Source organism: Rhinolophus ferrumequinum, chromosome 9, assembly GCF_004115265.2.
Source record: "Rhinolophus ferrumequinum isolate MPI-CBG mRhiFer1 chromosome 9, mRhiFer1_v1.p, whole genome shotgun sequence".
Taxonomy (NCBI): Eukaryota; Metazoa; Chordata; class Mammalia; order Chiroptera; family Rhinolophidae; genus Rhinolophus; species Rhinolophus ferrumequinum.
In genome coordinates this window covers 26,321,404-26,334,127 of record NC_046292.1, presented here as the reverse complement: position 1 = coordinate 26,334,127, position 12,724 = coordinate 26,321,404, and the positions used below count along the sequence as shown (strand labels likewise).

Below are 12,724 nucleotides of genomic sequence, written 5' to 3'. Positions count from 1 at the left end.
GCCAGCTCACACGTAGAACTACAGCACCCAGAAAGCATTGCGGTCACACGACATATTTTCTCGACTTAGTTGCATTGGGGCATGCGCAGAGAAACTGCGGGCGCAGGCTGGCTGCTCTGGCGGGTCCTCAAACTTGGATGGCTTTAGCTTTAAGTTTTCCTTATGGTTTAAGGAAAGGAGCCAGCAGTCTCAAGGAGAGGAGACAAGATTCCCGGTTCGGAATCCGCTGTCGGCAACAGCGGATTGTCTTAGCCCCAAAAGAGCCTCCTTCGAGGGATAGTCGAGAAACCTTTCCCGAGGTGGGAGACGAGGGCCCTGCTTTCCAAGAGCCCCTTGAAGGTAAGACAGGGCCTCGCACCAGAAGCTCCTGTCGGAAGGGATAGACAGCCCTACCTGAGGAAACCCTAGTTTAGTTGAAACTCATTGAGAACGGAAATAATTCCCAGCCTTGATCCGGTACTTCTACCGACCTGGGACCCAAATACTGTTTTTTTTTTGTTTTCCTCTGTTGTTTTTTTTTCAACAGAAGATGACTCAGGACCGACCATTGCTTGCTGTACAGGAGGCCCTGAAGAAGTGCTTTCCCGTGGTGGAGGAGCAGCAGGGCCTGTGGCAGGGCTCTCTGAGGGACTGCCAGCCCCTCCTGGCCTCCCTCAGCAATTTGGCGGAGCAGCTGCAGGCGGCGCAGAATCTGCGCTTTCAGGATGTGCCGTCCCTTCGGGCCTTCCCAGACTTACAGGAGCGGCTGAGGCGCAAGCAGCTGGAGGCTGGTGACACCGTCCTGGACAAGCTAGGGGAGAAGTTGTAAGAGGCTCCATAGCGCTCTTTCTTGGCGGAATTTTATTTATTTTATTTTATTTTTAAAGATTTTATTGGGGAAGGGGAATGGAGTGTATTTCCAGGGCCTTTTCCAAGTCAAGTTGTTGTCCTTTCAGTCTTAGTTGTGGAGGGCGCAGCTCAGCTCCAGGTCCAGTTGCCGGGTTTGCTAGTCGCAAGGGGCGGAGCCCACCATCCCTTGCTGGAGTTGAGGAGTGGAGCTGTCAGCCTTGTGGTGGAGAGCCCACTGGCCCATGTGGGGATCCAACCGACAGCCTTTGGCATTAGGAGCACGGAGCTCCAACCTCCTGAGCCACTGGGCCGGCTCCACCGGGTGTTCCGTAAGTGGCTAGGATCAGTCAGGAGAGTGTTTTTCTCTTTACTGAGAGCATGGCATTTGGAGGTGTCTCAACCTTAATCCTTTGCATCCGTTGCAGTGGGACCTCTGTCAAAAAGCCATTTTTGGGCCTGCCCGGTGGCTCAGGTGGTTGGAGCTCCGTGCTCCTAACTCCGAAGGCTGCTGGTTCGATTCCCACATGGGCCAGTGGGCTCTCAGCCACAAGGTTGCCGGTTCAACGCCTCAAGTCCCCCAAGGGATGGTGGGCAGCGCCCCCTGCAACTAAGATTGAACACGGCACCTTGAGCTGAGCTGCCCCTGAGCTCCCAGATGGCTCAGTTGGTTGGAGCGCGTCCTCTCAACCACAAAGTTGCTGGTTCGACTCCCGCACGGGATGGTGGGCTGCGCCCCCTGCAACTAGACCCAGAGCTGAGCTGCGCCCTCCACAACTAAGACTGAAAGGACAACAACTTGAAGCTAAACGGCATCCTCCACAACTAAGATTGATACACTGTTCCCCCAATAAAGTCCTATTCCCCTTCCCCAATAAAAAAAAAAAAATTAAAAATAAAGTTAAAAAAAAAGCCATTTTTGGCATTTCCCTTGTCAGAGGCTAGGCATGGCAGTGGTAGACTTAGGAGAAGTTACAGAGGTGGAACAAAAAAGCAGTGGAGAAAGCTTGTTAGTTCTCCTCTACAGTTTTCTTTGGTAAAAAACACTGAGGCGCTATAGTTGACCCTTGAACAACAGGCGGGGGTGGGGAGAGGGTTAGCGGTGCCCCCCTCCGGCACAGTGGAAAATCCTGGTATAACTACAGTCTGCCTCCGCATGCCCCTGGTTGGGTATCCATGCCCCTGGTGAATACCCAACCAGGGAGGTGACGCTGGAACAACTCAGGTTTGAACTGTGAGGGTAAATTGAAAAATATCTCCCTGCAGAGTTCAAGCCCGTGTTATTTAAGGGTCAACTGTATATGTGAACTTGGTGGATGCCAGGGCTAAGAGTTTTTACATACATGACCTCAGAAAACCTTCTCAACACCTCTGTAACTTAACCTCATTTCATCCCATTTTGCAGGTGAGGAAACAGGTTCAAGCAGATTGCCTCTGGTCTCACAGCAAATAGCAAAGCTGGGATTCTAACCCTCGTGTGCCTGGCACCAAGGCCAGACCTCTTACCCGCTACTTGGTTCTGCTGTACATTAGTGCCTTTGGGCCCAGGGCCAGCTCATCGCTCAGCCCTTATGATGCCTAATGTTAGACTCTCTATCTTATAGAGATTATGGATTAGAGGACAGAGATTCTGAGGACAGAGAAAAGACAGGGCCCATGTGGCCTCTCCTTGACCAGAACAAAAGACGGTTCTAGCGTATAGAGTCTGTGCCATAGACTAATAGGAAACTGTCAAAAATGGGGAGCTTCTTTATATTCAGTTGTACGAAATACATTTATTGATCACCAATGGAATGCTAAACACAGGGTTCTGGGAATACAACAATGAACCAGACTTAGTTCCTTAGTTGAGTAGAAGGGAGACATTCAGTGAACTAACTGAAAGAGTGAACTTTTATTTTAATTAATTACATAGTTGTGTGTGGGTAGTGGGCTCTTATTTTAAATCTATTTTTCAGTTGCGAGTTGTGGTCAAACATTTTGAAAGCCACAGTTCTAAGCTAGGGAATGTCTTGCCTTTGGGGAAGTTGTAGCCTTAGTCTTGGTGTCTGGGCCCCTTGGAGTCACCAATGGAATAAGAGAGATACTAACTGTAAGCTAGGCACTTCCCTGAGCACTGTATATGCATTATTGCAAGTATCCCTTTCCATTCATTCAACAAGTGTTCTATTGCCAGTCACAGTGTTCTAGGTACTTAGGATGTGCAGTAAGCAAAACAGACTGTTTTTATACACAATTGTCAATAAGTAACTTTCCTATGATCCACAGTAATCTGTGTGCATCGAGAGCCTAAACTGTACTGAATTTCAAGAACTTACTATGTTGGGCTAGGTAGCTAGGTAGCATGTGGATAGTACTTAGTTTGTTGCTTCAATTTCTTCTTGGTTATTCCTTTCACATACGTGGTATGGGACTGTGTGAGCAGTTACTCCTTATACAGCTTATGGCAGCCCCAGAAAGGCCCGTTGGTCTTCACTTTCTTTGGCAGCTGGGCTTATCACACAGGTTTGAGAGCCACGTCACTTCTTCAGCTTCTCCATCTTTAAGTCAATTTTTAAGTCTTGGGCCACTGTAACCAATCTCCATAGATGAATGAGTCTCGTTTGGAGGCAGTTTTTCCCACTGGGACATTTGACACTATCTGGAGATGTTATTGATTGTTACAGCTTGGGGAGGGTTGGGAGCATGGTTTGCTCCTGTCATCTAGTGGCTGGAGGCCAGGGAACCTGCTAAACATCCTGCAGTGCAGAGGGCAGCTCTCCACCACAAAGAATCATCTGATCCAAATGTCAGTGTGCCAAGCTTGAAGAAACTTGCCTTCGGCCTTGCTCATGAGGAGCCTAATGTCGGACTCCTTCCCTCAGAGCTGCCCTCCTCAAGGTGCGTGACACGGTCAGCAGCCACGTGGGACAAGTGCTTCAGATCTATGAGCAGCACGCAGACGCAATCGGCATTGATGCTGTCCTGCAGGCTTCCGTTGTGAGCCCCTCTGTGGCTGACATGTTGGAATGGTTGCAAGACATTGAGAGACATTATCGAAGTTCGTATCCTTTGCACACATTTCAGATAGTGCCCAGAGCTGTTCCAGGAAGTCTTTTTAATTTCAAAATTAACAAGAGTACAAAACTGTAGAGTATGGCTTAGTTTTCTTTGGCTCCTAAACTTGGGTTCTTCCTGCATTCCTTCGTACAATCATTCCTCAGTTCATTTATTGAGTAGTTACTACCTGCCAGACATTGTTCTAGGTGCTGGGAGATAGACAATAGAAAAGGAAAACATAGGGGGCGGCTGGTGAGCTCAGTTGGTTAGAGCGTGGTGCTAATAACACCAGGGTCCCTGGTTCGATCCCTGCATGGGCTACTGTGAGCTGTACCCTCCTTAAAAAAAAAAAGGATTAATAAAAATAAGTAAGATAATGATTTGAAAAAAAAGGGAAACCATAGAATAAGTGCTATGTAGAAAAATAAAACAGGGGAAATGAGGGGTGAGGGGTGAGAGTGGAGTTGTAATTTTAAATAGGGTGAGCAGGACAGGCCTCACAGAGAAAGTGACATTTGAAGAAAAACCTGATGAGTGTGAGGGAGAGAACCATGTGCTATTTGGGGGATGAGTGTTCCAGGCCGAAGAAACATCACGTGCAAAGGCCCTGGGGTGCGAGTGTGCCTGATATGTTCAGAAAATAGCAAGGCGGCCAGGGCGGCTAGAGCAGAATGAAGATGGGGAGCCTAACAGGAGATGCGGTCAGGGAGACGGGGCTGGAGCATGGAGGCCTTCAAGGTCTTTGAAAGGATTTGGCTTTTACTGTGACAGAGACAGAAAGCTATTAGAAAGTTCTAACATAATTGAACCTATGTGTATTTTTTTTTTTTTTAAAGGAGGGCGCAACTCACAGTGACCCATGTGGGGATTGAACTGGCAACCTTGGTGTTATGAGCACCACGCTCTAACCAACTGAGCTAACCAGCCACCCCCTACGAGTATGTTTGTAACAGAATCACCCTGGCTGTGTTCTGAGGAAAGACTTGTGGGCGGTGCGGGCCGGGTAGAAGCCGAAAGACCAGCTGGTTGGAGTCTGGCTTTTTTCTCAATTCTTGCCTGATACTCACATTTAACCTGCTGGTTTAAAGTTCTACATTCATTTGAATAACTTCAAATCCAGTCTTTATTCTTGTCTCTAATTTTGATTTTCAGTTTCCTGGAGATACCTCTAACTGGATTGCTCACAGAACTACAAAGTCAGATTTACAATCAAACTCCTCTGTCTAGCCCTCACATTCAGCTCCCTTTTCCATCAGTTGTAGAATCAACCCTGTCTAATCACCCAGGCTGGAAGCTTAAGTAACATCTCTCTCTCTCTCTCTCTCTCTTAAATTTTTTTATTGGGGAATGTTGGGGAACAGTGTGTCTCTCCAGGGCCCATCAGCTCCAAGTCGTTGTCCTTCAATCTAGTTGTGGAGGGCACAGCTCAGCTCCAAGTCCAGTCACCGTTTTTCAATCTTTAGTTGCGGGGGATGCAGCCCACAATCCCATGTGGGAATTGAACCGGCAACCTTGTTGTTGAGAGCTCGCTCTCTAACCAACTGAGCCATCCGCCCCCCCACCCCTTTCTCTCTCTTTTCTTTTTTAATTGCAGTATAGCAACAGCATGCACAGTAGGAGCTGTAACTGCAGCTAACATTACTGAGCACTTACTCTGCCAGGTACTGTTCGGAGCATGTTTACACAGTCGCTTGTCAAGTCCTTTGATGCTGTTTCCCTGCTGCTTTTTGTACTTCCCTCTTCTATCCCCACTGCCTCTTCCATAGTTTCTTACTCCTCACTTGGACTTGGATCTCATGCAGCCTCTTGACAGGTTTCTCTGTCTCTAGCTTCTTTCCCTCTAAGCCATCCCCAGTGAGTGACCTCACTCCATATATCTTCAGGAGGTTAAGTTCTGATCATGTTGCTTGTACAGGAGTTTTTGGTAGCTTGTGTTGGGAGGGCAGGGCGCAGATGCCCCATGTTGGTCTGTAGTGCTGTTTGTGTTCTGGCTCAACCTGCCTTCTCAACCACCTTTCCTCCTGCTCTACACATTGTTCCATACCAGCCAGACTGGAAGGTTTACTTGTCCCTGAATCCATTCCAGGCTTCCCCACTTCTGTGCCTTTGCTTAGGCTTTTCCTCCCAGCTGGGATCTTCCTGCTACCCTCTAAACTGGATGAACTCATCCTCTGAACTTCCACTGAGTTTTCTCTCACGTAGAGTCTTCCTTTGCAGTTTCTGGTTTTTTCCTCCTCGTGGTGAGACCCTAGGTTGCAGGAGCAGTGTTCCGTTCCTCCATCCGTGTAGCACAGAGCCACGTGAGTGAAGAGGTGCTCAGTAGGGACGGGTAGCGTGGGCGAATCCTGCCCCTGGAAAATGTCACGATAGCTGCACTTTCACTTTTATTCATCTGTAGCTCTCTTCAGGGTATGGTTTTCCTTCAGCATACTTCATTTTCATTTTGAGCAGTCCTTAACTTCTAGGAAGGTACCTGAAGAGAAAGTACCTCCTGTCCTCAATCCACTGGGGAGACTTGCCGAACATCCAAGCTATGCCCAAGGCCTGGGACCGGATTTCGGAGGATGAACACCAAGACCTCGTACAAGGTACTGGTTCTCACTTACTCCCCCGTGTGTCCTCGCCTCCTTTCTTGCCGTGTCTCACTTCTTTGGAAGCATTGTAGAGATGCCCTCCCAGCGCCTCTGTATCCTTTAACCAGTCTGATGTTTTGTGTTCTCTGGAGAGGTGTATGTCACAGTCTTTCTCTCTTCCTATTCCAGATATCCTATTGAATGTTTCCTTCTTCCTGGAAGAGTAAGGAAGCTGTGTATTTATCTGGAGGCCAGGGAACCCAGGTGAAGACTGATAGTGCTGCCCTCTGGTATTTGTAAAGAAATTTCAGTATCGCAACCTGATGTTTGAAAAATCAGTGTGTAGAGCCTAAGGACTGACTTTCAGGAGGACTGTGCTAGATGTTTCTGATGTTGGGGCTTCTCCCTGCCAGGTCATGGCTGAGGGTACACGGGCCGCCCATCACCCTTTCCTAAGGCTCAGGGGAGAGGACGGAGGCAGAGAGAATGGAGGAAGAGCAGTGCAGAGGAACACGGTGGGCAGGAACAGCAGCCACAGAAGTGGGAGGGAAGGAAAGGACGGGGGCTAGAAACTAGTGCTGCCCTTGGTGTCATCCAGCGCTCTGAGCCTAGTTGATACCAGGTCCTGGTTTTGTGTCAGTCCTCAACCCCTTAAAGGAAGAGAAAGTGACTTTGATGATTTAAAGAAATAGGAGTGATGTTGATGGAAAACAGTAATTGTTTTCCAATTGCCAGAACTCCTTATCATCAAGCCCATTTTAGTTTCCAGAGCCTACCGCCAGGGGGAGGTGGTGCAGCATGACATTCGGAATGCTTTGTCTTCGAAGGTGCTCTCTCATTGCTCTTAATATCTGAGAGTAAGTAACAGGATAGTGGGTCTCCTAAAATCACAGGGGTGTTTTTGAACCAAAACTGGCACCTGATTTGCCACATTCCTCTGATCTTGGAGTAGCTGCGTGGGTGGGAGAACACTACCCCCGAGTCCGGTGATCAGGCTTGTGTTTCTGAGGCCAGGTGTCTTCATCTGTGAAATGGTCGCGGGACTTCCAGACCCACCGACTTCCTAGGCTGTTGTAAAAATCTGGGTCGTTGGGTGTGAAGGGTCTTAACAAAGGGTATAGATAATTTTGAAAATAAAAATGACATTTTTTTCTTATTACAAAAGTGATATGTGCTTTTTAAAAAATCATAGGAAAATTTAAAAAAAATTTAATGTACAAAAGTACAAAACAAGCTCCATCAGAGATTTTGATATATATCCTTTCAGTGTCCATATTCACAAATTAAAATATATATATATATATATATATATATATATATATATATATATGGTATCATTTATACATAGTGTTAAATGTCTTTTTCAAAAATATATAATTTGGCCATTTTTTCATATCAGTAAATATAGACCACCACAATTATGTAGCATCATATACATTATCATATTCCATTTTACGAATGTATTATATCTTACATTTTACCTGTTTTTTCAGATCTTCATGTTTGCCTGCCTATAAAGATAATACATTCTGATGGTAAAAAATTGAAGTATTAACAGAAAGTGAAAGTGCACATTGTCCACCTACCAGATGACTGTTTTTAACAATATGATATATATATTCTTCTAGGAATTTTTTTTTAAACTATGCTATTACATGCATAATAATTGTAAATAAAACTTAACTCAAAAGACGTTTGGGTGTCAGGTCTCATGATGTGTTCTGAGGACAGAGATGAAAGAGAGCTTTAGAAAGGTTTATAGTTCAACCAGGGAAAGATTTAAACCAGTGTTTCTCAAGCTTTAATGTGCATATAAATCACTGGTATCTTGTTACAATTTAGATTCTGATTCTGTGGGTCTGGAGCGGGGCCCTAGATTCTGCATTTCTGAGGTTCCAGATAATGTTGATGCTTGATCCCAGGACCAGACTGAGTTGAAGAGATTTAAATTGTAATACAGTAATTAAAGTGTTGTATTTGAGGTTAAAACAGAATGCTGTGGGAGAACAGAGGTGACAACTAATACCTGCTCCTGAGAATACTTCGTAGTGACAGTGACACCTGAGTTAGGCTTGAGGCTAATTTTACTTGGTTGCTAGGAGAGGAGTGTGGGGCATTCCATGCATGGGGAACAGCCTGAGTAAAGGCAGCTTTTGAGAAAGAATGGAAGGCAACCTGTATCAAAAGTTTGTGTGCCAGGCATTGTGCTTATTGCTTGATACAAAATTCAAAGCGTACAAGAGCATATTCAATGAAAAGGTCTCCCCCAGTTACTCATTTCCCTTTCCTGGAGGCAACCAATGTTAAATGTTTCTGGTGTATTCTTCCAAAAATATTCTTTGCCTATCTAAGTGTAGTGCTGGGTATCCTCTAAGCTAGCCCCCTGTGATCCCCCTCTAGTCGTATTCACGCCATGTACATCTCTTCCCCTTCAGTGTGGGCTGGACTTACAGATTTCCTTCTAGGGAAAAGAATACTACAGAAGTGGTAGGATGTTACTTCTGAAACTAGGTTATGAAAAAAGATCTCCTGTGAGAGGCCGACGCCTGCCAACAGCCACCTGAGTGAGCTTGGAGGTAGAGCCTCTCCTCCCCAGATGAACCTTCAGGTGAGACCACAGCCCCAGCTAACAAGTTGATTACAACTAATGAGGACCTAAGCCAGAGGCAGCCAGCTAAGCTGTGCCTGGATTCCTGACCCATGGAAACACATAATAAATGTTTTAAGTCAGTAAGTTTTGGGGTAATCGATACTATTATACAACAAGCAAATATGTTTTTATGTGTTCTCCATAATTTTGTACGAATAGTAGCATACTGTATACCCAGTTTTGACCTTGTTTTTTCTAATTACTGTATCTTGGAGATCATTCTATGTAAATACATAAAGAGCTTCTTTGATTTTTTCTAAACAGTTGCATAGTTTTCTGGGTATACCATAATTTATTTAGACCCTTACTGACAGACATATAGGCTATTTCCAGAGTCTTTCTATCTGTTAGGTATCAGCAACCCTCCCTCAACTCCCACCAGCTCATGATGCCTTTTTCCCTGAAATTTTCAATTAGCTAATCCCACCCTACCCACTCACCCCCCAATAGAAAAAGAATTCTGTTGGTATTTTTAGTGGAATCATATTAAATTTAGAAGCTAATTTTGGGAGAATCGTCATCGTGGGAGTCCTTCTAGCCCTCCTCCAAGCATGCCACTGGCTTGTGGGTTGAGATGTCAAATGTGCGTTCTTTTCTGTTCCCTCAGTTGGGGAAATAGACTCTTTGTGTTCAGAACCACCTTCACTGTCTGTGAGACAATCTGTTGGGATGAATGAGGAATTTGGGTTTCTTTCTTTTTCCTGTCTCTTCCCCATCCACATTTAGAAATCAATCACAAGATTCTTCTGCCAGGCAGAGGAGGGGTTTTTCAAACCCAGTGGGAAACCTAGGCTCTGAAGAGGACTTCCCCCTGCCCAGCGTCTGGGCCTTTTGGTGGTTATATTATGTCTGACTTTAATCAGGCTGATAGGGGCCAGGTGCCATCTGCAACTTGTTCAAGCTCTGGGTTGTTTATAATTTCTTCTCCCTGGGAGAAGGTAGGGAGAGTGCACAACTGGGGGCGCAGGTTCAGGGATGAGGGGAAAGAACCACTGCACGGATAATCAACTCGGGAAACCTTGCTGAACTGCAAATGACCAGACGTGGGTTCAAGTCTCAGCACAGCCTCTTACTAGCCAAGTGACCTGGGGTAAGTCATTTCCTCTCTGTTTCAGTTTCTTCATCTGTAGAATGGACAGGATGATGTATGTCCTTACAGGGTTATAAGTTTGAAGTGAGAGGAGGTATGTGAAGGCTTTGGGGAAATTTGTAAACATTTAAGAGGTTGAAATTCACTTGAGATTTATTAGTCACCTAAGTGTGTAGCTCTGTGTTGTGAAACAAGTATGCCTTGAGAGACATAGTGAATTTTCGAAGTGTCCACAGCGTGTCAGTGACAGTGCCAGAATCTGCACCAGCATTTTCTTGGTTCTGGTGAAAGGGGTCTTTCCCTTACATCACTGTTTCCTCTATGCCATAGAAAGCAAAAGCATCCCTAACACCTACTCAGCAGTGACAAGCGTTGGGTTTCCTGAATACCCAGCCCTGCTTAGAACATGATTCTTCCAAACAGCAGAAATACGTGCAGCACTCATCTGGCTTGGCAGTGGCACAGGAGGCAGCCAAGGTTCTCTCAGGGCAGCTGCAACCTTGCCAGTTAATCTCCCTTCTGATCCCATAGCCAGGAGGGCTGGAATGAGTCCTGGGGCTGTCTGCCAGAGTCTTACCCTTTTGCCCTTGATGCCAGGTGCTAGGAGGAGAAAGCCAGTCCTTAAGGAATGATGGGTGGGGGTGGGGGGGCGGCCCCTTCCAGGCACTCTCCCTCCTCCCCATCATTCCTGGAAGGCTCCTTCTTGGTTTCTACAAAGTGCAAAGGAAAGTCATTTTTTCCAAGACTAGTACCTGGTACAGCATATTAGGGCCCCAGCCGCAGAGGTTCTGATCCAGTATATGTAGGGAGGGTCTAGGTATCTGCCTTCTTATCAAGTACCCCTCATTCTGTTGTAGGGTCATTCTTTAAGAGATAACCTTAATCCCGAGAAAAAGCAGGAGAGAAAGAGAGAGCAAGAGCGAGCACTGGGTAGAGTAGCCACAGATTGCCCTTTGGGGAAGAAACTAGCCTTCACTTCCTCATTGTACCCCTTCTTCCCTTCTTCTTGCTTCCCATCATCTAGCTCATCTTCAATCCCAGCAGGCACCTCAGCTCTGTCCCCCGCACTCCTCCATGCTGCACGCAGTGGGGTAGTAAGAACGTCCGTGGTATGTTGCCTCACAGGCCTCCCTGTGTGCGCAGCACACAACCCATTACTGGGGCTACAAAGATCAGTAAGAGAAGCACACAGTTTAGTGGGCCAGGCAGTTTCATAAGCCTGTTGTGAGAAATGCGATCGTAAAATGTGCAGGGAATGCCATGGATGGAGAATGACTGATTGTTTTTGTGGGAGGCAAGAAAGGGGAATGTAAGAGCAGATCCCCAGCAACTTGATTCCAGCGAGCATCTTCCTTCTGGTCTCCAAGGGAGTAAGTGACGGGGGAGGGGGTCAGCGTGGTCCCTTGGCCATCATGTGAGCAAGGAGCAATGCTCTGCGCTCAGGCACTTGTCTTCCCGATTCAGACGTGCGCAGTAGTTCTTAATTCTCAGAGAGCCCAGACTAATAAATCCACTATTCAATCGCAATCCCCACAGCGCGTTTATAGGCAGCAGCTGACTTTTATCAGCTAGTTTGTTCTTTCATATAAGGATTTTATGAGGGTCTCCTGAGCTGGCTCCTAACGTGATGAAACGTCTGCAAAACTTTAACCATAAATCCCCGACACCTGCCAAGCAGGGGGTGCTGTTTTCCAGGCACATTTTGTCCAGCTGGCGGCTCTGTCCCCTTGCCCAGTTTGCATTTTTGCACTTGTCTCTTTAAACTTGGATTTGTTTTTTAGATCTGTGCGGCCTCTTTAAAGGCAACTGAAAAATGAGGGGTAGGAAAAAGGAACTAGAAAGTTACGTCTGTGCTAAAAATTACCCCTGGCTTATGTTGCTCTGAAAGTTGATTTTGATCCCTCTGGTGGAAGGGAGACATCAGGCTTCCCAGCCACACGAACCCCCGCGTAGGGGACTGGAGGACCATGCCAGCCGAGCCCGTTATTAATACTTTGATTCTTTTCTGGGCCATCACACTTGGTACTTGCCAAAGGCCCCTAGCCTTGGTTGTCAGTTCTGTAAATTAACGAAACAGCTCCAGAGGCCTTTTTCCCAGATGGTCTCCCAGCATTTCCCAGCATTTCAAGCTCCCCCAAGATGGAGATGAAATTTAAATGCCATCCCGCCTCCAAATAAGGCAAGACCTGGATTCTCCAAGGATGCTGGTTGGCTGAGGTAGCTTGGTTACTTGGGAAAGCTATAAACACCTCGGTGGAGCATGCTGTCCGGCTAGGAAATGTTGTGTCCAGAATTGTTCACGTAGGTGTTTATAGGGTCTCTTGATTTTGGTCGGGAGGCCACTAGGATGGAAGACGACCCCTGTTGCTGCCCTTCACGTGGCCTCATCCTTTGCTCACTTTCCCTGTTCCCCACTTCAGGATGGCTTCATGGGCCTGTGGCCTGTACTTACCAGGGTCCCCCCCACCCCGCCCCAGTTTGGCTTAATGCTCTGCTGTCACCCTATTGAAACTTTTGATAGTTTTTGAACAAGAGGCCAGATTTTCA

General features: G+C 46.5%; 1 protein-coding gene across 7 annotated transcripts in view; it reads left to right on the top strand.

Annotated features, from left to right (window-relative positions):
* Positions 1–90: 90 nt before the first annotated feature.
* C9H1orf109 (chromosome 9 C1orf109 homolog) overlaps positions 91–12,724 on the top strand; it is a 40,930-nt gene continuing 28,296 nt past the window's right edge. Inside the window, exons 1-6 of one of the 7 annotated variants that reach the window (XM_033114895.1) lie at positions 91–339; positions 527–804; positions 3,690–3,869; positions 6,334–6,452; positions 6,627–6,701; positions 7,931–8,130. In XM_033114895.1, coding sequence (XP_032970786.1) covers positions 530–804; positions 3,690–3,869; positions 6,334–6,452; positions 6,627–6,664 — 612 coding nt within the window. In that variant the 5' untranslated portion in view covers positions 91–339; positions 527–529 and the 3' untranslated portion in view covers positions 6,665–6,701; positions 7,931–8,130. Of the gene's footprint in view, positions 340–526; positions 805–3,689; positions 3,870–6,329; positions 6,453–6,626; positions 7,618–7,930; positions 8,131–12,724 lie in introns of those variants that run through there. The other 6 variants (XR_004423890.1, XM_033114896.1, XM_033114894.1 and 3 more) reach the window with 6 other exon arrangements.